Source organism: Rhopalosiphum maidis, chromosome 1 (genome assembly GCF_003676215.2).
Source record: "Rhopalosiphum maidis isolate BTI-1 chromosome 1, ASM367621v3, whole genome shotgun sequence".
Lineage (NCBI taxonomy): Eukaryota > Metazoa > Arthropoda > Insecta > Hemiptera > Aphididae > Rhopalosiphum > Rhopalosiphum maidis.
This window is the reverse complement of record NC_040877.1, coordinates 40,574,636-40,599,756: the sequence shown is the minus strand read 5'-3', so window position 1 is coordinate 40,599,756 and position 25,121 is coordinate 40,574,636. Positions and strand designations below refer to the sequence as shown.

Here is a 25,121-nt window from a genome sequence, read left to right as displayed (position 1 = left end):
ACAACAATAGCAAATAACTCGGTGTTTACACGGTTTACAGTAGTCAGTGATTAATATTTATTATTAAATGTTTAGTATGGATTAAGTCAGTTTAAAGTTTAAAAAAAACTAAGAAGTAAGAAGTACAACCAGCGTTCGCTGTTCATTTGCTCATCTGATTATCGTTTCTTCCAAATTCGTCGATTAGCCGATATATGCATTTGTAAGTATTGTAAGCTCTGTGAGGATTTCCATCAATTCGTGCATTTGTAGATGTAATATAATGCCATTTACAATCGGACCTAACCTTGTCCTGACTCTTTCCTTATGCCCTTATATCAATTAGAGTGATTGATTGTGACTCAGTTAGCAATTTTAAACAAAATTGTCAACCGAACCGACAACATAATATAAACTTATCATTTCAATATAATTTAAAATGCCATTTTCAACCACATATTTTAAAATAGTTATTAAGTTTCTTAAGTTTAAGTTTTGTACAGCAGAATAACAATAATATTTTATTTAATAAAAATTGACTTTAGGATATTAATTTTTATTTTCAGTCTTCACAATGACAAGATATTTTAATGTTGATATTGATAATATAATCACTGATTATGAATTAGCCTACAAAAATGCAATGGAAAATTTTATCGATGAAATAAAACGAAACAATGATGATATACTGAAGATATACACACAAAACATGGACGAATATAGCAAGAAATTAAGTATGTACTTTATATTGCCAAATGTCTTATGGATTTTAAATATTTTGTATTACTTATTTTTAGAAAATCTCTCAGATGTCAATAATAAAATTGACAAGAGCCGTAATACACTTCAGCATATAGCCGATAAAGTCAAATGTGAACAGCAGATATTGCAGACAGAAAACGATCGTTTGGAATCTATTAATGATGAATGTAATAGTTTAAAAGATACAGAAATTGAGTTGAATGATGTAATAAATAAAACCAAAATACAACTAAACCAAGTGTATAAAGGTAATTTAATTTATTATTTATGTTATTTAAATTAATTATATTAATAAACCATTATCAAAATATAATAATCAAATACCATAAATAACTTGTAAAATTAAAAACATTCATATTTGTTATATACTTTGAAACAAGTAATAATATACAATATATCAGACTTTTTTAACCATAATTCATGACTATTAATTAAAACTAGGACATTTGTAGTGTATAAAGTATTGAATTTAAAGAGATGTGGGTTATGATAGATTATTTTAGCTAAATATTACATATTATATACTTTATGTAGATAACATTACACACTAACTTAACTAGTTCTATAAAAATACTAAGTACAAATAATATTAGTATATATATATATAATATATTTATATATTTTAGTACTTTGTACATTTTTTGTTTATCATTTGAAACTTTTTTTGACAGACCATTATTATATAAGTGTTCATTGTACATTTTATTTTTTTCTTAAAAGTTATTATTTATTTATTTTTAGAAAAAAAATCAAGTATAAAAAAACTCAAAAGAGAAATAAATTCATTCAGAATTGGAGTGAACATGTATGAACGATTTTTACAATTGAGTATGAATATTGAAAGTAATGAAAAAAATGCTGTAATCTATATTATTATGAAAAATTTAAAAATTCACTCTGATTACAAAATTGTTTTTGAAGAAAATGATAACAATTTTAAACGTAAGTACTGTATAACTACTCTTATTTTATTCAACATTTTCTAATGAAAATTGTATTTATAAAATTTAATTTTTATTTACAAATGAATAAAGCTATTTAAATTTTTAAATAATCCAGGACATCTCCTGAGATTATAATATATTATGTATATTGTTGTATTAGAATTTAGTACTTATTTAAATAATATAACTAAAATTATATTTCACACTGCAAAAATGTACTTTCCACTTGTTATTTAAACTCGTAAAACATATAATCATTAAAATAGAACCTAAATAGTAATTATAATGCCCTTGTTGTCATTAGTACAATTAGTATAATTATTTGTTACATCAGTAGGTTGCAATTTTTTTTATGTTTATATGTATACCTTAAATACATTTTAACTCTGTTACATTTCATTGTACAAATTTTCTAATGCAAATTTTACAAAATATTTTAAAATGATTATAATTTAGTCTTTAAATAGTTTTTAGCGGTTGTTTTGATGATTTTCGATGTTCTAAGTACTAATTCCCAATAATAACTAATAACCACTTAAATATGAATATAATAAGTAAAATTTTTTAGTTGAGACTAATTAATACACAACATATTTAAATGTAATATCATTTTTTTTTTAGAGTAGTTTTTGGAGTATTTGCTGTTTGAAGTAATTAAAAAAAAATTACGTACCAACTAGATACATGCTTTGATGTAAAAATTACGATTATGAATAAAAACATATTATAAATTAAAAAAATCTTAATATGAAATAAAGTTATATTGATAATTAATGTTAATTTGTTCAATTGGCATATTTAAATCGGACCATACTAATTCAGATTAATCAATACTATGAATAGATGCAATACAATTATTATGATATCTTTATATTTTATGGATTGTTCCTATAATCAAATATCAATAAAAAATTATAACAATTATAACTTGATTTAAAAAAAAAATCATGTGTACTTATATTCTATTTATTTATTTCACTTATAAGTTATGTGATATAATTTCAAACTGCCACATAATACATTAGGTACACAATACAATACAATCATTATTACATTTAAATTTGTTTGATATTTATCTAATTTACCTACTTATTTTTGTTTATGTTTTCATGCACAGTTATTGACATAACTCCATGTAGCCAGGCAGTTCTGAAAGCAGCAACGTTGTATAATAAAAACAAAGATATTCAAGGCCTGTTAGCTTTCTTATACTATACAAAAGAATAACCAATATATAAAATATTATTAAAGTAATAACACTATATATCATAGGGTATTTATTTTATATATTATGTTTTCACTGTTGTTCTCAAACTATGTACTACACTGTAATTTATACGTTTTACTGTTTTGTATTTAACTAACTTGTATGTATAAATATTAACATTTTTAGAATTTTATACCGAGCTAATTTTTTTATAATTTTAAAATATATAGCCCATATGGGTAAACTTAACCTTATTATTTGTTTTTTTTTTTTACCTTGACCTAGTTACACTATTGTGAATACCTCAAAAAAATAATTAAATAATTTTACAATGGTGGTATTGAATAATATTATCAAACTGACCTATCTCTATTATTGAAATATTTATATTGAGCTTTTTAGTTTTACTTTTTATTATAAATAGACATGTAACCATTATGTATTCCAGTATAGTTTTTGAAAATGTCTAAGACGCTCAATGTGATAGTTGATCATGTAAGTAAATATTAAATTATTTAAGTACAAATTAAATAGTTATTAGTTTTTAGTTAAATCTATGTTTAACTACCTATATGCAACTTAAAGTTGTATTTAACACATTTTTAAATTGTTGATCAAATTAAACATCTCTAAACTTTAGAAAATGCCTTATATTTTCTGAATTGTAATATAATTTTGATATATTTGACATGTAGATGCCACCATATTTGTTGTTAATGACAAATGACGGTAAGATTAATGATATCTCAGGATATGTAGGTGAAATTTGGAAAATCATTGAAAAACGTCTGGAAATCAGGTACAATTAATATATATTTTCATTCTCCAATTTTAAGTAATGATTAATATTTATAATGAAATATTTATTTTGAAAAATTGTACATTATGTTTATATGGATCAAGTATTATGTTATCAATTGTTATCAATTATTATTGGTCGAAGATTTTTATTTTCCATTTCTGCATTATTTCTGGTTACAATTTCACCGACTGCTTTTTGTTCAGTTCCAATAACAATAGCTTTTGGTAATATTTCTTCGGCTTTTAAACTGGTTTCCAACGGCTTGTCTCTAGTTTGTTCCATGTGAAGACCTCTGGTATTAAGCGTGGATTCTCCGACGACGATCACTTCAGGTGTAGCTAAATTGTTTAATGGCCAATTGACCTTAAATCATACTCAATTTATGATTAATACTAGACTATGTACATTAAATTTTAAAATGTACATAAAAAAACTGCAAAGACAGTTAAGAATACACGTTCCTTACTTCTTGTTGTGGAGACACGTTTTCTGGTTGCGATGGATTTTGACCGTTCGGAGGAATTGGAGGAAACAAACTCTAAATTAGAACGTAAACAATTATAGATAAATATCATACAGACATACAATCAAATTTTAGTGTATATAGATGATGCGTTCTGAGAATAATTCGTTAAGTACGTTCACTCCAGTATTATCGTTTCAAAGCAAACCTATGCGGTTATTCCTAAAAACCATATTTTCAAATATGAATGAAATAACTGCATTTAAAGAGTGTACTGAGCAATATAATTTTTTTGTTCAAATAAGAATCTCCATGTAAATCGTTAAGAAAATGATTTATGCGAAAATAATGGTATACCTATAGAAATATCGACACAAAAATTCGATTGAGTAGAGTTCCTTATAAATTACTGGTTGCTATTTTTTAGAAAGTATAGGCAACGGCGTAATTGTAGAGAGGTAACTTTAAATAGACATAGGTATAATTTTACCCCCTCTCCCAGTTATACCATTAATGGTAATCTTTTAATTTTCTGAAACAAAAAAAGAATGCAATACATTTAACATCATAGGTATATTAATGAGATAACAATTTATTTTTCTCAAATTATTGCATTAAATCGCATTTTTTCACGTTTCTACAATACATGTTGACTATTTTTAACGTTATCGCATTAAATACGTTACAAAAATATCCCAAAAATATTATTTCATGAATCATGATTAGGTACAGAATTATCATAATAGCGTCTATTTTTTCGTTAGCATGTTACAGCACCTTTTTTAATTAACTCTTAGTTCCTACTTAATATTATTTAAGGATATGGGTACTTACGATTTGTTTCTAAGTTATAAAATCATTTTTAAAACTTGTGTAAAAACAAACAATTAGGTTATTGTTTCTTGATTTTGGTGAATAAATTATTTTCCCCCTCCCTAGTTTTCTAGTTACGCAACTAGGTAAGTATACCTATTATAAAAATTGAACTATAACACTACAAAAGAATTTTGAATTTTTGAATTTGAACAATGAGCATAGACCTTCCGGCTTTAGGTTATGATGTACTAACATATACAATTTATAAATCGATAAGTATAGGTACCTAGTAAGTACTTGCATTAGTTTTATTATTTTTAAAAATCCAAATAATAACAGGCAATAATGCAATATAGAGTAGGTATAGACGTTTGACTAAAGATTACTAATTACCTAGTATAATTATACATAGAAAGTAGAAATTAACATTATAATATTATGATCTTTATACAGGCAATTTAAATCGTAATTTGAAAAAGTGCACTGTTAAGTACTGGATTAAATCGGGTCGACGAGCGTGGCCGCGCGTGAATCGCCCATACTATGCGTTACAGTCCTTATTTTTGTGTGCAGTAGCAAATGGCAAATAGACAATAGAAAGCTTATGTTTAATAGTTACAACCCTTAAAAGATGTTTGTCTAGATATGCTAAAAAAAAAATGGTTAAGTGTGTAGTAGCAAAATTTACAAAAAATATATGAACTATGGTTACGTATACCTACCTACTACTCGTAGTCCGTAAACCAGAGTATATTATTAAAGTATACTATTACCCGTGTACAGGTATACCTTTGTCATTACTATCGACTATATTATTTTAATAATGAGTGACCGCATATCATATTATACGTATAACATAATTGTATACCTATGAATAACGACAACTTACGCCGAACACTAGTTCTCCGACAAACGACAAGCACAAAAGGACGAAAATCCAATGTCCCCTCATGTTGGCGGGCGTCGCTGCGATTTCCGACCCGACGACAGTACAACACAATATAATATTGTAAATTACCTACGACGACGAACAATCGTACGGCGATCTCACGAAAACGTAATAGCTACGAAGGTATACGCCAGCTATTATCCACTCGTATTACACGCCGACACACAGGGCGGCGGCGGCGGCAGATAAGTCTTCTTCGCTTTGGCGGTAGGAGCACAAACAACGACGCGGTTAATTGAAAATTTATATGGCGCTTGACAGTTTTCACGGCGTGCGCGTAGACACGGTTATAATATGTCGACTTGTACGACTCACAATAAACGTGTCATTGAAAATGTAAAAACCAAAACATAAAGCAAAAAAAAAAAAAAAAAACAAAATGCCAGAACAGCGCTATTGTATACCACGTTTCTGGTACCGGAGTGCGTACACATTTATATATATATATATTTATATTTATACATAAACGTGATAATTATACATACACATAGCATTCCTCCTCTCCGCGCGTCACATACGTCGAGCAATTATACACGCGTGTGTTTGCGAATTTTAAATTGTAAAACGAGGTGTTTACCATTTTTTTTTTCTTCCGTCGAGACCGATAAATCGATGTCAAGCAAATAACGACAGGTAATATAACGTGTGTGTGTGTGTACAGCGCGTTATATTTACTTACAGATATACTACCTATTCGTCTTCGTTCGTCATATACGACCGCGGCGGTTGTGCGATGATCATATTATTGCCATTATTATTATGACAACTGGTTCGTATACACACACACACATTAATATATATATATATATATATATAGCTGTGACTAGGTGTAATTAATGCGAATATTATAATGCATCGTTCACTCGCGTAGGTGTAAGTAATATTTAACAATATTATATGTGTAAATATATGCACAAAAACAGTAATAATAGTAACTAACCGCAAAACGCTCAATAAAGTTTTTTTTAAAGAGAGAGAGAGAGAGAGAGAGAGCAAAATAAAGAGACGTCTAAATTATGATGTATTAATAATAATTATACTGTACATGAATATGTACATATTTTAATAATCGTGTACATAAGTACGCGATTTCAAAACTGTGTATTTATAGTGTTTATTAAAAACGTGAAAAATGGGCGTGTCCGCCCTTGACTCGATCAAAGGTGATGAGAGGTAGGGGTGGTTACATTTTTTATTACAGCACTAGACACGGAGGGCACCCCTCATGTCTCACATCATCAACTTCATAGCTTTTTTTTACAGTGATATATGTTTTGTAATTTATATTATATATTTGTATTTAATACTTATTTGCCAATTCAACAGTTATATACAATCATAATAAATACGTACAAAAAAAATAGTCTAGCTCTAAAGGGGAGGCGGATAATCTACCCTTATCCTCCACAGATATTATGATACTGATATGTAATGTACATTATACTAATATAAATAATATATCTGTTTGGTGAGCAGCAGTAATTATGTACGTGGAGACTTCATTAAAGGCAGATTAATGTTGAAAGAAAACACTGGTGACGTCCTCTTAGTACCGATCGTTGTCACCACTACTGATGTACAGGATTTCGATTTTTCAATTCCGATTTTTAAAACATGGTACGTTACTATAATTTTTTTTTTTTTTCATTAAAAACCATTTATTATAGAAATTAATATTTTTTAACAATTTAACAAAAAAAATATATGATTTATCAACCTCCTGTAAGCACTAAGGCTAGTGTTGGAGGTTGAGAGTATACATAAATGTGATAAATGTCACAAGAATGGCGTGTATGGTATTGTAATGTAATTATTTATATAAAACTGCGGCAGTGCATCAAGCGTCCATCGATTCGAAAATTATTATAAATTGACAACTTTCCTCATTAGAAAATATTTAAGATATAAGTGCGATTTTTGCAATATTTTATATCGCCATAAATTTTACAATTATTCTATTTTAAGTATACATCATTCAACGTACTTATTATACTCGATATTTTTATTTACGCGTTTCTTCTACGCAAGTTGTACTGCAATGGGATGACGTAATACCTACATACAACTGCTACAAGTATATTACATGAATTATTTATTGTAATACCATAAAATCACGAAAGCGTTATAGTATAAAATAACGAACGCCGTCTAAACGTAAACTACTATCATCACGAATCACGTAGTTGTGTACTATTAAACTACTATACGCATAATATTATACTTACTGCCACAAGTCAACTTGAAAAAATATTGAAAATTGCTTAATAATATGTATTCCGCTTTAATTTTGTCAAATTTGATACATTATTAGGATTTTGTATTTATTTTGTACACATATTATACAAAGTATAATAGGTACTCACTATTTTTGCATTATTAATATCTGATTACCCCATTTTAATATACATAGTACATACTCGTATTTATGTAGACATTATACTAAATCTATGCGCATTACAAAATTAAAAAACTTTAGCATTAATGACAAATTTAATAGTGTGATTTAATTTTAACTATGAAAATGTTAATAATTGCAATAAGAAATTTGAGAGACCCATGTACAATATTATACATAATACATACGTCATACTCTGGGTAATTTTTTTATCGAACAATATACTCATTATTTTAAAATATATAAATGTTTTTGATAAAAATTGAAATTCAGATGGGTTGTTCATAGATTAAATAATAATAATAATATTTTAAGTTTTAGTAAGCGGAGTAGTAATTAAACATATTGTGAGGTATCTCCGTACCTCTCCAATCAGCTCAACTAAACTTTAAACACTTATAACTCATAAACTACACATCCTAATTTCAATTTTTATGTATCAAAATACTTCAAAAAATATTCTTATTTATAATATGAAATTAAAAATGTATGTTGTCATTCAAAAAAATATAATATTAAAAATATTAAAAAATTTTATATTTTTTAATTAAGGTTTTATTTTGACTAGAAATTATGTAAAAAATATACTTTAAAATCACTATTAAATAATGAAATAATGAGTGTTGTTCCATAAAAGAATCAACCTATATTATATGAATTATATATTATATAATATTACAATTGTATTACCTACAATTAACCGTAGTCATGACATATGCGAATCTCGCATAAAATGCATAGAACCATCCTACATGAATCGTTTTGATCTTTCAGGTACGAATTGTACGCAAAGTACACTGTCAATCGGGCTACTTCACTGTCGTATTTGGTGACTTGGAGTCCGGAAGTTTGGGCAGCGTTTTTGTTGACGATGTTCGTGATCGTCGTGTGCATGTGGTTGGTCGCGAAAATCAGGTGTGCAATGTCATGGTCGAATATGATAAAACACAAATATTAATAATAATATATAATAATATTTACAAACGATAAGAGGGATGTTTCGTATGATATTTAGTTGCATGTTGTAATTACCTTGTTTAGTATTGTATTCCGTTAAATAGGTAAGTTGCGTTCACGTATGCATAACTGCTACTGCCGTCTGCGTATAATTATAGAGCGAGAAAAGGTCGGAACCTATAATATAATATATATATTGCAGTTACAAGTCATAAATATTCATAAGTTATGACCGTCGAAGCAAATCGAATATTGGTCGTTTTTATTCCTTTCACTGACGGTAAAAATACCTATCCTTTAGAGTTTAGATAATATTATATTTATAATAATAAATACATAAAATATATTTGTGTATACTATATACTTATAGTTATATATTTAAATTAATATTTATTCAGTCTTGTAGAAAATTTGATTTTACAAAATTTCAACATTATATAATTTTGTATAATAGTGCTTATTAAAATAAAACAAATTTAACTCATTAAAATGATACGCAAAATATTCAAAATATCGCGAGAATAGATATAAAAAGAACAACTTATATTAATTAATTTAATTAGTTCTATTTTTTTTTTTTATCAAATATTTTTTGTAATTAAAATATAAAAATAAAACTATCATTAATAATTTTGTTGTTATTTATGGTAATTTTTAGTAGTGCCATAAAGACCTCAATAGATGTGTGGGCAAATAAATATTTACTTATTATCTTATTAAAATTTTAAATAATTTAAGCAAATAAACCGTTTGTAATTTTCATATGTTATTTAGTTTATCCAAGAATAAATATATCTACATTTAAGTTTTAAATACATTAGGTACTGTTAACACACACACATATATATATATATTATTTTAATGTCTTTACGAGAGAGGTTTAAAAAATGGATTTTTTTATAGAATAATTGTCACGTGCGGGGTTTTATTAATTGCAATATAATCTTAACTAAAAACAACGTTTTCATAAAATATTTGTGCTATATATCATATAAGCGCGACCGTAATATATATATATTAGACACATTTAAACTTTAAAAATTTTAAATAAAGTAAAATATAAAAGATAATCTCAATTTATATTATTTTTAGAGCACTTAGTGTATGTTATAAAAGTGAACAATATATTCTTGTGAGAGAATAAACAGATTGAATAATCATCGTGTATACTTATAACTCAAGATGATCTAATATTTTATGATTTCGAGAATTTCGTATTATATGATTTACAAATTATGAATAATCACGTTTAATTATAATATATACACATACATAAATAAAACAAATCGGCCATTCGATTTAAACGATTCGCTGGCTGAAACGAATATTATGTATATATTGTATGTAAAATATATAGTAAGACGAATCTATTCAAGCCGGTACAATAATATGCAAATGTAACCTTTGCAAGCGCTCGTATAATGTAGGGTCCCCGTGCATTATCAGAGAGGGGTAAAATCAATAGCGTAGTATATATGTGTGCGTGCGTATATGTTTATGTGTGTGTGACTGAACGTTTTTCACCCCTCCATGGTGGTCGTGAGCTTTGTACCAGGATCTTAGAATCCTACCGCACACTTTAGAGCTTGGGCGTGAAATCCGCCAACCCAGTTGACATTGCCAAACTTTCCCGCGAAAAAATACGTAATTTTTATTTCTTCCTTTATTATTACCTACTTCGGAAGATCATCCATCAAAATATTATCAATTCTAAATATTATTATTTCCCTGCAGTTCGTGTGTATTTGCGATAAACAAGCAGAAAATTTAAATATATAACATGTATACGTTAACAATACATTTTTTACCATGACTCGATTGGAAAGAATGACATGACTTCATTATAATATACTTATTCGTATAATAACGTGAGATCTTAGTATCTTACAATAGTTTTTAAGTATCTGCTCTCTTTTTTTAGTAAACTGGCGTAAGCATAGATTTTTTTACACAATGTTTTTTTTTAAGAAGAAATGGGAAAAAAAACAGATAATTAATGACTTGGTGAAATTTTCTAAGGTTGGCATGTAGCTCGTAGTGTCTAATAATACGGGATATTATATTCTTTAGTACCTATATACAATAATAATAATTTGTGTGTTTCAGACATTTTATTCCGCCGGTGGATGACGTACCTGTGGTACAACCGCAGAGGTGGCAGCGACCGGCTACCGATTCTCCTAACCTAATATCCTATTTCTTCATCGTATGGGGGTCGATTTGCAGTCAAGGTATGACCGTTGTACATTATAACTTATATGTTATATGTGTGAGAAACTAAAAACACGCGTACGAACATAGTTCGATGTGGTGGTAAGCCGTAAACGGTGATTTTGGCGTGGTGGACCATGATTACTGCAAAGCTTCTAAAACATTAAACACACAATGATTATTAACAGTGATACAACTTAAAAATGTAAATATTTATAAAGAGTACAGTACTAAAATAAGGAATGTTTTTATCTCCAAGTCGTCTATCTCATGACTCTTTATAAGTTAAAACCAAAACTCAATCATACGTTTTTAAGATTTTTGTTACATATATTTTAATACGTATCCATTTCCTGGTCTGTGAATTGCTGTAGAATCAAGACTTAAAAATATATGATTAATTAATGATAAAAATTATTAAAAATATATCGAGTTATCGATATCCGATTCTATTTGACCAATAGAAAAATAATGAAATATTTTGTACTTACTGTGCATATATAGATACACCACACATATAAGTGTATAATTAAACATAATATCTTAAACATTTTTCAAATCATAATATAAATATATAATACACACGATAATAACCAATAATTACAATCTATCTCAATCATTATTATTTGCAGGACTTCACACCGTCAACACCAACGCCTGTTCCGTGCGCGTTGTATCCTGGGTCACGTTACTGTTCGGGCTGTGCATCAGCACGTCGTACTCAGCCGTGCTGTTTTCCCGGTTGGCTGTTGACAAATCTGACCTGGCCATCCCGTCGTTGGAATCGCTGTCCAGGCTGCGAACACACGTGGTGTGCGTGCGGCGCAACAGCTTTGGATACTTGCTGTTTAAAGTGACTATACTATATTTTTGTATTATTTATGATGATATTTGAGAGGACGCCGCCACCTATGATTTTTAGAGGGTTCGAAATAGTTTAATTTATCAATGCCAATTTAAAGAAAAACGAAAATTTAAATACATTTGAATAATACATACTAATTGAAAGTGACTTCCAAGTAGTACCTCGCATCAGTGCCGCATTGTTAGTTTTTGATAATTATAAAATAATATTATACAGAAATAAGATTTCACGTGAGATATAACCGAGAAGTCTAAGTTAAGTTATTCAACTTTGAAGAACATCAAAATGTAAAAACAATAATACATTTTTCGTAATAGTATAATAAATAAAAAATAATAACGGTATATAATACATAGTCAAAGTTTTCTTACTTTTTTAGTAAAATTTAGTTTCTTTCTTATAACTATATATAGCTATATCTCTGCTATTTTTGCGTTAAATCCTTTTTCTAAATTATTTTTTAATCGTTCAATAATTAACAACAACACTGATTTAAAAAAAAACTTGTTATCCCGGGTATAAATCCCGGTAATTAAACAATATTAATAATATTATATATAAACTTACCACATATATAATATAAGCCACTTACTACTTATAACGAAATACGATAGTAATAAAATGAAACCGGGTAAGGTGACACTTTTTCCAATCTATTTTTCACGATATTTTTTTCAAAAGCTCTTTTTCTCAATACCATTGGTTCCCAAAAGTTCTATTTCATAATACTAGTTTTCTAAAAAGTTACTTTTCTCGAAATCATATTTTCATATTACTCTGTAACAAAAATGATTTGTTTCTAATTTTAAAATGTATAAGTTTAATGAAAAAAGTATTATAAATAAGTCAAAGTGTATTCAAATTTTAAATTATGACCAATGCATGCAAATTATATCATTGCTATTAACAAATTCGTCATACTTGAAAACAATATTACATATTCGTTCTTTTACTTTCAGTCGTACCATATTGGACACGTCTTTATATTTTGTCCCAGATTTAATTATCGTAGAATACATTCAGTGTCGACTTGTTCTTTTCTAAGTTCAATGAAAAATGTAAAAACGCTAGGATGTTGTCGTCCGACAATCACTTGAAACCGATATGCCAGATTTTTGACAATTTATTAATTCTTGCAAATCGTTGGAATACTATACAGTACAATTGGTACTAGTTCCATAATTTTCGAAGTAATCTGAATTCAGTTCATCTTCTCCAACTATTACAGCTTGCCTCCCAAAAATTTAATTTATCTACCATTAAATATTTAAATATTGTCTTGTATAAAATATAAGTAGCTATTTTATTGTATATTTATTTATTAGTTTATAAAAAATTAATTTACTCAAAATATTCTGTAATTGGCATATATTTTACTAATATTAATTCAAATAAATCATCAGATGTTTCTACTACTTTTTATGGTGGAACAAATTCAAAAGCACAGGTCATCTGAATTGCTAACTTTCTGGAATATTATATTGACTGTAATCATTCTGCCTGGATACGACAATAAAGACTGACAAAAATGAAATAAATAAACGTGTATTTCAACTCCAGTTATTTTCTTCGTCGCATTTATTATTGATTGTTCAAAATTCATTATCGCAAATTGTGGATTTACAATATTTATTTTACTTTTTTATTTAATGAATACACTTAACTTGGTATAAATATGAGTATGAGTTGATATAGGAAAAATACACGATATATATATAAGTTAATTTACGAAAAATATAATATTATATTATTATAGATATATATATTATAATTTGTTTTAGTAAATATTAAAATTGGTACAAGATTTGAGAAAAGTAAAATTGGGAAAAAATTGAATAGGAAAATCGAATTGGGAACACTACACTATAATCATGAAATTATATTATCTAAATTTTTAAATTTTAAATCCGCATACAAGGTACGTAGTGACATGGACTCATTGTTTTCAAGATGAAATCGAACAATCGACCTTTATTTAAAATCGTTAAAAATAATTTTGGAGTTTGTCCATTAAAAATGTATTGCGAAAATAAGTATTAAGTGTTAAAAGCGACTGTGAATAATTAATCCCTGTCTGCACTCAAAACGATTAAAAATTAGGTCTCTCAGTAGTGCTTGACCACTGACAGCTGTATATATGATTCAGATTTGTAAAGACAAAAGTGAAAAAAAAACTTGACAAAAATATATTGGCAGATTTTTTTTTTTTATTAATTATAAAATTCTATAATAAACTTAACGAACTAACTTCTTTCTTTGTAGTATATCGAATTTTTATTTGGCGTAAATACATATATTTTTCAACACACTATGAACAATAATTATTACAGGTATGTTACCTAACATATAATTAATGTTTGTTTAATACATATTTATTAGTATAAAATTAATCTGTATAATTTAAAATAAAAATATATATTTATTTTTCAATTTGGATTTAGGAAAAATTGTCGTGAGTAAACCGCTATACTTAGATATGCTGTAGATATGCTTCTACGTATACGTATGGAAAAATAACATATAACATAAATTCTTAACATTATATGATAAAAGCTGTGTTTATTGAGAGAGAAAGATATAAAAAATATAATATCGATGCATTTCAAGGATATTATGGCCTTATCATTACACTATTGCAACACGGAATTTAAATATTTTAATTTATAAAAGCATTTGACTTACCCATTATAGGTATGTACATTAGTACACTTATAAATGGTATATGATGCGTTAGTGAATGGTAATAATTTAACATTACATGACTGCATTGCGTATATATAGTAGGTGCATAAAACTTATTCAGTCAATATTTCTGAGTACTATATCCGTATTATCGCTCTATTCAATAATTCAGTTATTTCAGTTCAGTAGTTTCATTAAAGATCGATTTACGCATATTATTCAACTCTCTTATATTTTCATAACCTTGCAAGTGTATTAAAAATAAAGTTATAATGCATAATATGTTAACAATTATTATAGTATAGAGGTATAGAAAAATGAATTCACTAACATCAACTATTTTCACAGTTTAATTTTAACTATAATATTTAGATTGCCTTTTTTATAATTTGATTTAAATGCTATAATTAAATTAACTATTAATTTTTTTTCATATGTATAACTAAAATACTGGGTATTTTTAATAACATTACTAAAAAAGTTAAATTCGATTGTTTTTAATCAAAACATGACTTTTTGTTTTTGTTTTTCCTATTATTATAAAAAAAATTAACGCAATAATTTTTATTTTATCTAAATAGAACATAATATCATTAATATCTATGTGTATTATATATAATTATATATTTTTAAGTATGTATTACTACACCTAATATGTAGTAATATTCATTAAAATTTAGTTGTTTTAAGTACGATTGAACTAAAACAATTATAGCAAAATAAATAAATAATAATATGTAAAATGTATAATAATAAAATTTGAATAATATTTTTTGTATATTAGTTTTAACTTGTAAAATGACATAGCCCTACTAATTACACATCTGTCTCTATATTATGATATATGTCACACAACCACACTCGTATTACGGTTAAATACCTATACATAAACATATTATCATATATGATAATAATATTATATCTGCAGGCGAACGAGACGGATACGTTTTTAATGGAACGGTGGCTGGGAGTGGTGAACGTTCCACCGTGCCCCCAGTACGAGTACGGCGATATCGAGGTGATGGCCAAATCGGTGTGCAGTGATCAAGCTCTGTTGGTTTTGGAAACACCAATGGTGATGGCCAGGGCTATGAGCCACCATGATGGGTGTCGAGTGATGTCAGTGGCCGGTCGTCATGCGGTAGCTTACGCGTCAGTGCTGACGGTCAAGGGATCGCCATACACACCCATGATTAATGAGATGCAAGTATATTTATATACTATTATAACTAGAGATAGGATATTGATGATCTAAAAAAGTATCCAAAATTACGCAAAAAAATACTTTAATGCTTAAAAAATATAGAAAAGGACCTAAATGATTTAAAAATATAAAAAACCGTTTGTAAACAAAATTTAGTAAACAATTAAATTTTAAGTTTAATTTAAAGTAAAAACAAATATTATATATATATACATGAAATCATTAAAAACTAATTTAAAATTAAAATATAAATTATATTAATAAGTAATAACTAATAACACTTATTACAATAAGAATTACTAATAATAATAAAATTATATTTTTAAACAAATTTTCTTAAAATCTCAAATTCGAGAAAACTACCCCACATTGTACAAAAAATACCAAATATGACCTGTACATTATAATATGAAAAAATATAAAAAAAATGGGGCGTGACTCTTTTCACCCAAATATTTTAAAACTATTTTACCTTTAAGCTCAAGAATATTATAGCATTATTTGACCACATTTTTATAATACACTTTGGGATTCACTTTATTATTTATTTGTGTAAATTAGTTTTATAAAGCCATTAAGCATTACCCAGAGAGTACCACGATGAAGAGACAGATTTTATTACACTCCAAAAATATATTGTATATTTGTACATTTGTAAGCATTTGTCATTTATTAGTTTATTATAATATAGTATTAAGAATAAAAAATAATATAGATTTGTATTAAAAATATTATTAAATAAAAACAAAAATTAAATATAAAAAAATATAAAAATGTAGTCAACAAGTGCTATAATATTCTCGGATGAAAAGGTAAAATAGTTTTAAAATATTTGGGCAAAAAGCGAAAGGTAATTTTTAGGCAAACAGTCTTGCCCAAAAAAATGCATACATTTATAGCTAAATATGCTTAAAAATGCAAAATAAAATTAGTATATTCTGAATCAAGGAAGCTTGAAATTAATTTTTAGCCAAGACAACATTTTATAGAATCAAAGGAAAAAATGCAAGTCATTAACATCCAATCTCTAATTATAATATATACGCTGAATATACGATATAACATGTTAAGGGAATTTTCTAGGATTCGTGAGGCCCGATGTGAAACCTAACATAAATGTATATTTACAAGTGTCTTTGAAGCACCTTCTTTCTTACTATTCATATTGATTGATTCAAAATTAACAAATTTTAAAATATTTTTATTTTTGTATCACGGGATGATACCATTTCTCTGAGAACCGAATAATAAACAACGAACAGTGTATGCAACATAAAAGCTCTAAGGTTTTCTGAAATTATTTCAATAGCCTTTGCAATTTTACCCTATTATCATAATATTCTATTATAATGCTTGACAACAACAGTTATTTACTTATTAAATCTTAAATATTTAATAATATGCATTTTAATATTTTATTTCTAAAACATATTCCTTTACTATTTTTCTATATGAAACATATAGAATTTTTAATGGTATTATAAATTAAGTCTCTTATATAAGTCAAGCTCCAAAAAATCATACTAAAAAGTGCAAGATGCAGGGTCTGGGCCTAAGGACGACTGTAACTATATTATAGGTACCTAATCATTATAATAGTATAATCGTGGTATGATTATTGTTGTAGACTTGTAATCTCTGTAATACTTCTATAGGAATAAGCAGCCATTTGCTACCTACTTATCCATATTTTTTTTTCTTTATTGACGGAAAAACTCCATTTATAAAACATTTGCATGAGTATAAATTGTGTAGTGAATAACAAATTCAAAAAAAAATATTATATGTCAGACTTTTAACTGTTTAACAACTTTTTCTGTCAAAGTAATCGTTTATTGACTGTTTTTCGTGAAAAATACAATTGAGATAATTTAATATAAATTCACCATAATAATATAATATGGATATGTTATAGATACTTCCTAATGCCTAATTAAACGTTGCTTAATAATGGTATCACATATTGTATTTTAAAACACAATGGAATGCGATAACAAAAGAAAATCAAAACAAAACTAAACTTAGTCTGACTTGTCAAATAGTATACAACGAATGCATCTGCCATTGTAATTAATTATTCTGCCATATTATTTTAGTGTCCCTATCCTGCAATCATCTATACATAAGGGTGCAGCGCGAACAGAATTAATTATTGATGCTCGTCTGTCGTTTACCACTCCACCATGACTTGAGGTGTCAAAAAGTGCCCATAAAATATATACTTTATATGAATCACATCATATGTCTAAATAAATTAGTTAATAATATAACCTAAATAAATGTATATAAATAATGTACAAGTATATGTAGATGATACTTGAATAAAATAGGTATATCAATACCACACCGACCGCATCTACCTATAATAATAATAATTAACACAGCAACGTGTATGTAACTATTTCGTACAATTTAACGACAATGTCAACACTGTCTTATAACTTGATACTGGAGGAAATATTCGAATGACTTTACTCCAGGAAATTTTAAGTTTAGATATTCACATAACACGTACGTTATTAAACTTGCTTATTCATATAATTTTTAATTACAATGATTTGACTACAAAGACCCTTGTCCGTTAGAAACTTAGAACAGTATATTATACCTATATATACCTAGATATTTATTATAAACTTCAGCTGACTTCCAAAATATGAACACGTAATAATAATAACAATAACAGTTAATCATAATTTTAAAATTTAATGATTTTCGATGGAAGCATATAATTACGTATTCGAACCCAACTGTAGTTTATTAACCATAACAATTTTAATCCCGCCGACGAAGGATATATATTTCTCGTCTATGTCATACCCGTTATATTATATTTAAGACTGTACATCCTTCTCTACACTCATCCAATCTATGTTACGATCTCTATAGTTTACAATAAATACGTAATATAATATAACATACGCTGCAAGTTTTAATAGCAGTGCAATATCGCGTATGATTAACACGCGTGCATTAAAATTTAAAATCTAAAATTATAGACATCTGCCGAAAATCAAAATATGGTTTTAACAAATATTATACAAAAAATTTAAGAGATAAAGCGTTTGTATACTAAATTAATAGTATATGGCCGTGAAAAACTAAAAACTGTATAAAGGAAAAACAAAAATATTTATATTTCACAAAATATATTATATATATATATAGGTTTATATATATACAGTTACCCAATTCGTTTTATTCGGAAAATAAAATACTATTCTGTGCGCGCGTCTTGTACAAAAAACAATATATCATATATTATATAAATCTACTATATACTATATATATATATATATAATGTACTATGATGGTATTATACTATATATGCATGCGGTCAACCTACTCGACCCACGAGGACACGTCTCGAGGTGCCGGAAAACGGCTACAACCACTGTTGTTTAAAATTTGAGAAATAAATATCGTATATCATTTTTTTTTTTTGTACGACATTGCTATATACCTCGACGTAACAATATCGTACCGGCGACGGGAATTCACAAATTTTTCGCTGATCGCGCACACGTGAAAATAAAAAATGTCCGATAGAAAATAATATTATAATATTATGTAGGTAGTCCTAACCGGGGTGTTTCATCTTTCGTTAGTCGTCGCAACATCCCCAATTCGGTCGCGTGAGCAGTAACGAGCGCGATCCGTCGCCCGGCTGTTGATACCAGGCTACAGCTAGGCTTCATACGTCCGCCAGATAGAGTTACGCGGCGTGATTGTAATATTATTATTTTATTGAAACGTAGTACACCGAAGCCATCCACTATCCGGACGACAATCGATAAAACATTCCGATAACAAATAATAACACTGTGAGAAACGACATAAGCGACAATTATTTGATAAGTGGCTTATTAAGTATACAAATAAATTCAAATGAAGTGGCTTAATAGAATCCAATTTCTGTCTTCTGAGTTATTCGCTTACCGCATTTGAAATTAATTATAAAAGATTAGAACAGTTTAAAAGGTAGTTTAAATTTCGATCTTATGAATTTGCTTAATAGATTGAACAATTATTCAAGCTTAATATTTAATACACTTCAAAACTATAATTTAATGAAAAAAATTACACGTATTAGTGCTTTTTCGTATCGAATTCAGTCGATTCCGTTCCTTTTTCTTTGTAATATACTACAATAATAGTAATAATGCACGGTGTCACACCATTATAATATATTATTACGAAAGTCTAAAGCAGCTGCTGCAGTGACGCTGGACCGTATATATTATATTATATTATATATAGGTTATATAGTATCGAAATCTTAGCAGTTTACTGGCCAACACACCCTACCGCCCTACTCCTTTATCAGATCCGTTCGTTTGAGATTTCAAACTGAAATCGGCCATGATCTTATCGTTCTTCTTTGCTTCCCAAAACTCACCAGAAAGCATAGAATTTTCAAGTGAAAATTAAATGTAAAAAATTCTATACCGATTATATAATATTATTTATAAACTTAAGTATTACACCTATTTAACAATGTATAACTCGTACGAATATTATAGTTATTACTAACCAAAATAAATATTGTATATCTATTACCTAGTACCTACTTATCAACTATTTAACGGTGTGATAACGAGTAATGTACTACAGTTAATAAATCATTGGCACGTCATCAAGATTTAGAGTTTGGTAACAGTTGTAACCATCAATAAAAATTATTGGGCAAACAATTTGTTCTAAAATATTTGTTTACAAATAAACTGTGGTTATTATATTATAAATAATTATGGCTAATCCGTTATCGATTTAATAAACATGACAACTATTTATGATTACCCTATATAATGTGGTATACTGTTATGTACATAATATAACTGTAGTCACGCATCGCATACGGTGGTTTATTTAAAGGGAAAGGAGAGGGTATACGACATATAAATTACTTCTCTAGTTTTTTTTTAACATTTACTCACTAAACTTACAACGACACTTGGTTATACGTTTCGAGTTTACACCGCGCGCCATAATATACTATATAATTGTTGTTTACGATTTTCAATTCTCAAAATACTTAAACCAGACCACCAAAAATATCCGATTTGTTATGCCCAAGTATTTTTAATTCAGATAATTTAAATTAGTCTTGTGAATGACGTCACACGTAACATACATTTTCATAATTATTTTCTTTTTTGGGGTGGGGAAGTGGAGGGAGGGAATACTAAAAAAAAATATTTTAAAACTATCTTCTTAACCTTCAAAAACTTGTACACTTTTATTTTGTATAATAAAAACTTAAGAAATAACGATTTCGAGTGAAGCAACAAATACATTTTTTCTATTATCATTGGCAAATATCTATATGAAATTATAACCACGACGTTTTTTTAAATAATTTATCAGTGAGTACATAATATAATGATTTCATGTCAATGTATATATTATATATTATTTGTACAATATGTACTTGAATTTAACTAATGTTGTCTTCCGCACAGAATGGTGTCGCTGCTCACCAACGGCGTGGTGGACTACTTGCAAAAGAAATGGCTGTCTAGGCAGTTTCGTGACTGGACGTTCACTGAAGCCGACAGCATCGGAGTGACCATCGGACACGTACGTGGACTGCTGATCGTCCTCGGCTTATCTGTCGTTGTCGCCACTGCCGTCATGCTCATCGAACTGGCCATCGCTGGATCTAAGCGATCAGTGAATACAATCCCATTTCGTAAGGTTCATCGCAACAGCCAAGACAGCTTTCATGTAACTGCTAATGGTATCCGTTGGCGCAAATATCGTGAGCGCTAAGTGTGCTATTTATATTATAGCTCCCTGAATTCTATAAACCCAATTCAAGTTAATAAACGTAATTGGTGGACAACTCGAGCTTCATTACACGGCAACCAAACATACAGGTTGCAAAGATGAGTATAGGTGTGAGGGAGAGATTGACTCCCGCCGAGTAGCGACACGAGACCACTTAATGTTATACTTTTAAAAATAATTCGTACCTAAATATCTTCAGTCTATGTCGACAAATATTTATAAAACATAGTCATTGTTATTACATATAAAATAATATACAAATCATAAGCAAACCATATCTAGAACTATTTTAAAGATCTGGCCAAGAACACTTTTAAAAAAAAAAAGTTACTTTTAATTAAATTCAAAATCGAAGTTTTGGCCATGGCAGTTTTTCCGTAAATATAGGTTACGTATACAGTAAATGCAAAACTTTAACAGTGAACACTCATCACTATTTTAAAAGTACCAACTTTTTTTAACACTTTTTCTAGACAAACAATTTTAATGTATTATAAAATATTTCCCTTAATTTTAGACCCAAAAATAATTATAATATAAAGTAATACATTTCATGTAAATATATTAGTTGTAAATTACCACTTTGTGATTAATTATTTGAATATCCACGTATATAGTACATTGATATGTGACTATACTAAAAGAAGTAATGAGACATGTTTCAACAAGCTCTAGCACAGTCTTCTTTCAAATTTATAGATTTAAATATTATATAATAATACGATTATATTAGTATACCGTTTACGTAATATCATTGATTATAAATACTATTCATAATCAATGATAATATATAAATATATTATTTATATAATATATATAATACTAATATTTTATTTGTAATTAAATAATACACTAATTATACTTAATTCTCAAAAAAAAATTGCAAAATGTTTTAAATAAGTGGTTTTGTAAAAAAACCATAAACTTTTAAAACGTTTTAATTGAAGTTTAAAATAATGAATTTTTAAATTCATAATTTTAATTTCTTATATTTTATACAAAACAATCACAATAACAAAACGATAACTATTCAAAAAATGAATTATTTAAAAAAAATTATTTTAAACAATACAAAATTAGACAAATGGTTAACGCTCTCTGCTATATAGTAGATTTTGAATTGATCACTGTAATGGTCGTGTTAAATTTGAATTCAATGATATAATTGTATACAAAAAACGATCATGCGTGGAGATAGTATTTTTAGATATTGTTAGTTCCGACATGAACTACTTATGAGGAATATTAAATTAAAGTTCAAAAATATTGACCCACTAAATAATTTTTATCCACATTTATAGAAAAAGAACTCAAAAAAATCAAAAATTACCCACGTTTATAAATAGTTTAAAAAGAATCAAAATATTTTTAGAACTTTAACATGGACATAAAATAAATATTATACCTAAATTTTCTACGGTTATTCATTTTTGAGTCATAACTTAATAGTAAATAAACAAATCAATATTGTCAACAATTGATTTAGGGTAAAAATTTTCGTTTTTCCTCAATTTTTTCCCTTGATGAATAAGAAAAAAGTACTAGAAATTTTTTTTATTTTTTGACCCTCCTCATAAATGTAAACTATATCCAATTTTATTACCTACCTAAGACTACCAACAAGGTTGAAAATTTAAACATTTTTACTGCCCCAAATGGTGGTAATGACAAATAAAAAAAACATACACGCATCATTGTAATATCAATAATTTCTTCACTTCGTTCAGAATCTAAAATATAATTTTAAACAAATAAAACGTTTGTTTAGTATATAAAAAAAATTGTTTACCTTTTTCGGGTATTAGTCATCAAAGACACATAAAAATGTCATAACTATAATTACTATGTTTATTATTTACATATGATATTAATTAAAATAAATATTACACTTTACATAAAAGTAAAGTTTTACTAACGCACTCACTACTCATATAATTAAATGGTACTATAAAGTATTTAAAGCTGTAATAATGATCAATCAAGCATTTTATAAAAACTGGGAAAACGGACAGACGTCATTTGTGTAGCAAAAAAGCCTATCCTAAACGCCGTGGTTATAATATGTTATAGTTACAATTAATAATAATTACTATACACCAGTCACCAAGCACTAAATCTTTTACCAGCATGGCAATTGTCCAATATTGAAGTATCCATCAATGACAAACTGACAAATAAAGTTTACCAATCATAAAATTCCGACTAAAGTTTTCTACCAATCGGATCGTAATGATATTACACAAACATCATTCAACATGTTTTAGTTAATACCACTTACCCGAAGTAATATTAAATGAATAAATATTCAAATTTCAAATGAACTATAAATAACTTGTAAGCTGACGAACTTTTATTGATAATATATTATATAATGATGTTGCTTATAAATTATCACTATATTCAGAGGCGCAACTAGAAAAACTTAAATAATTTGTAGGGGAGGGGGGTTAAATTATTACAATATATATACATAAGACATAGGTTATTATACTAGGCCTTGGAGAAATTTCAAGAAGGGTTACAACCCCTTAACTCCTGGTTGTGCCACAGACTGTATCTATTAGTTATCGACTATTTAATTAATGATTAATAAATACGAAGTTTTATTTTTACAGACGACAGTCGGCAGTATTGCATTAAAAAGTTATATTTAATGTTCCTAGGATATTAATAGTATATAAAATACAATACTATAACATCAAATGAATCACATCCACTCAATTCTTTGTCTTTATCATTATCGATTTATGTGGATTTATATCTGATATAGCATTATTAAATTAAAAATGGCGGTAAGCGTGTTTTATAAATCTCTCTAACCATAATGCATAATTTTTTTTTAAGTAAACAACGATAATCATAATCAAAAAAATGAATTTCATTTAGTAATCAATTGTGATTTATTTTTATCAGAAATTCTACGTAAGGGTTCCAGGGGTGCACCATTTGGTATAATATTTTCAATGGTATATTACTACCTTTTGTTTATAACATAATATTACTTGGACATCTGTGATCTATATATTAAGAACTATACAAGGCATGTTGAATTAATAAGTTTCCGAAGATATTTCAGAAATTCAAATAATATGCAT

The 25,121-nt window shown here is 27.4% G+C and overlaps 3 protein-coding genes across 6 annotated transcripts; 2 read left to right on the top strand and 1 right to left on the bottom strand.

The window, feature by feature from the left end:
- On the top strand, positions 1-3,146 carry LOC113549345. Of its 2 annotated transcripts, XM_026950602.1 has the most exons (5): positions 1-202; positions 546-713; positions 777-989; positions 1,483-1,683; positions 2,803-2,912. In XM_026950602.1, exons 2-5 carry the CDS (start codon positions 554-556, stop codon positions 2,910-2,912), a joined length of 684 nt encoding a protein of 227 aa, XP_026806403.1. In that variant the 5' UTR covers positions 1-202; positions 546-553. The 2 variants fall into 2 exon arrangements, with proteins under 2 accessions (XP_026806403.1, XP_026806404.1); XM_026950603.1 differs by lacking the exon at positions 1-202 and having other exon boundaries at positions 554-713; positions 2,803-3,146.
- Positions 3,147-3,743: 597 nt separating this feature from the next.
- On the bottom strand, positions 3,744-6,212 carry LOC113560284. The gene is made up of 3 exons (XM_026966054.1): positions 5,863-6,212; positions 4,161-4,232; positions 3,744-4,057 (listed from the first exon to the last, which is right to left on the bottom strand). Exons 1-3 carry the CDS (start codon positions 5,923-5,925, stop codon positions 3,806-3,808), a joined length of 387 nt encoding a protein of 128 aa, XP_026821855.1. The 5' UTR covers positions 5,926-6,212; the 3' UTR covers positions 3,744-3,805.
- Positions 6,213-6,273: 61 nt separating this feature from the next.
- On the top strand, positions 6,274-22,537 carry LOC113560283. 3 transcript variants are annotated; one of them, XM_026966053.1, is made up of 7 exons: positions 6,274-6,344; positions 7,399-7,539; positions 9,092-9,232; positions 11,381-11,505; positions 12,118-12,338; positions 15,961-16,235; positions 21,699-22,537. In XM_026966053.1, the coding sequence occupies exons 2-7, from the start codon at positions 7,439-7,441 to the stop codon at positions 22,006-22,008; spliced, it is 1,173 nt and encodes a 390-aa protein (XP_026821854.1). In that variant the 5' UTR covers positions 6,274-6,344; positions 7,399-7,438; the 3' UTR covers positions 22,009-22,537. The 3 variants fall into 3 exon arrangements, with proteins under 3 accessions (XP_026821854.1, XP_026821852.1, XP_026821853.1); XM_026966051.1 differs by lacking the exon at positions 6,274-6,344 and adding an exon at positions 6,358-6,555; XM_026966052.1 differs by lacking the exon at positions 6,274-6,344 and adding an exon at positions 6,358-6,691.
- The last annotated feature ends 2,584 nt before the right edge of the window (positions 22,538-25,121 follow it).

Excerpts from the sequence above, each read along its gene's own strand:
- LOC113549345 (XM_026950603.1), top strand. The coding sequence starts at position 554 with ATGACAAGATATTTTAATGTTGATATTGATAATATAATCACTGATTAT. Across the intron at positions 714-776 it reads CGAATATAGCAAGAAATTAA|AAAATCTCTCAGATGTCAAT; the intron begins GTATGTACTTTA and ends ACTTATTTTTAG. Across the intron at positions 1,684-2,802 it reads AAATGATAACAATTTTAAAC|TTATTGACATAACTCCATGT; the intron begins GTAAGTACTGTA and ends TTTCATGCACAG.
- LOC113560284 (XM_026966054.1), bottom strand. The coding sequence starts at position 5,925 with ATGAGGGGACATTGGATTTTCGTCCTTTTGTGCTTGTCGTTTGTCGGA. Across the intron at positions 4,233-5,862 it reads TCGGAGAACTAGTGTTCGGC|AGTTTGTTTCCTCCAATTCC; the intron begins GTAAGTTGTCGT and ends GTTCTAATTTAG. Across the intron at positions 4,058-4,160 it reads ACGTGTCTCCACAACAAGAA|GTCAATTGGCCATTAAACAA; the intron begins GTAAGGAACGTG and ends GTATGATTTAAG.
- LOC113560283 (XM_026966053.1), top strand. The coding sequence starts at position 7,439 with ATGTTGAAAGAAAACACTGGTGACGTCCTCTTAGTACCGATCGTTGTC. Across the intron at positions 7,540-9,091 it reads ATTCCGATTTTTAAAACATG|GTACGAATTGTACGCAAAGT; the intron begins GTACGTTACTAT and ends TTGATCTTTCAG. Across the intron at positions 16,236-21,698 it reads ACACCCATGATTAATGAGAT|AATGGTGTCGCTGCTCACCA; the intron begins GCAAGTATATTT and ends TCTTCCGCACAG.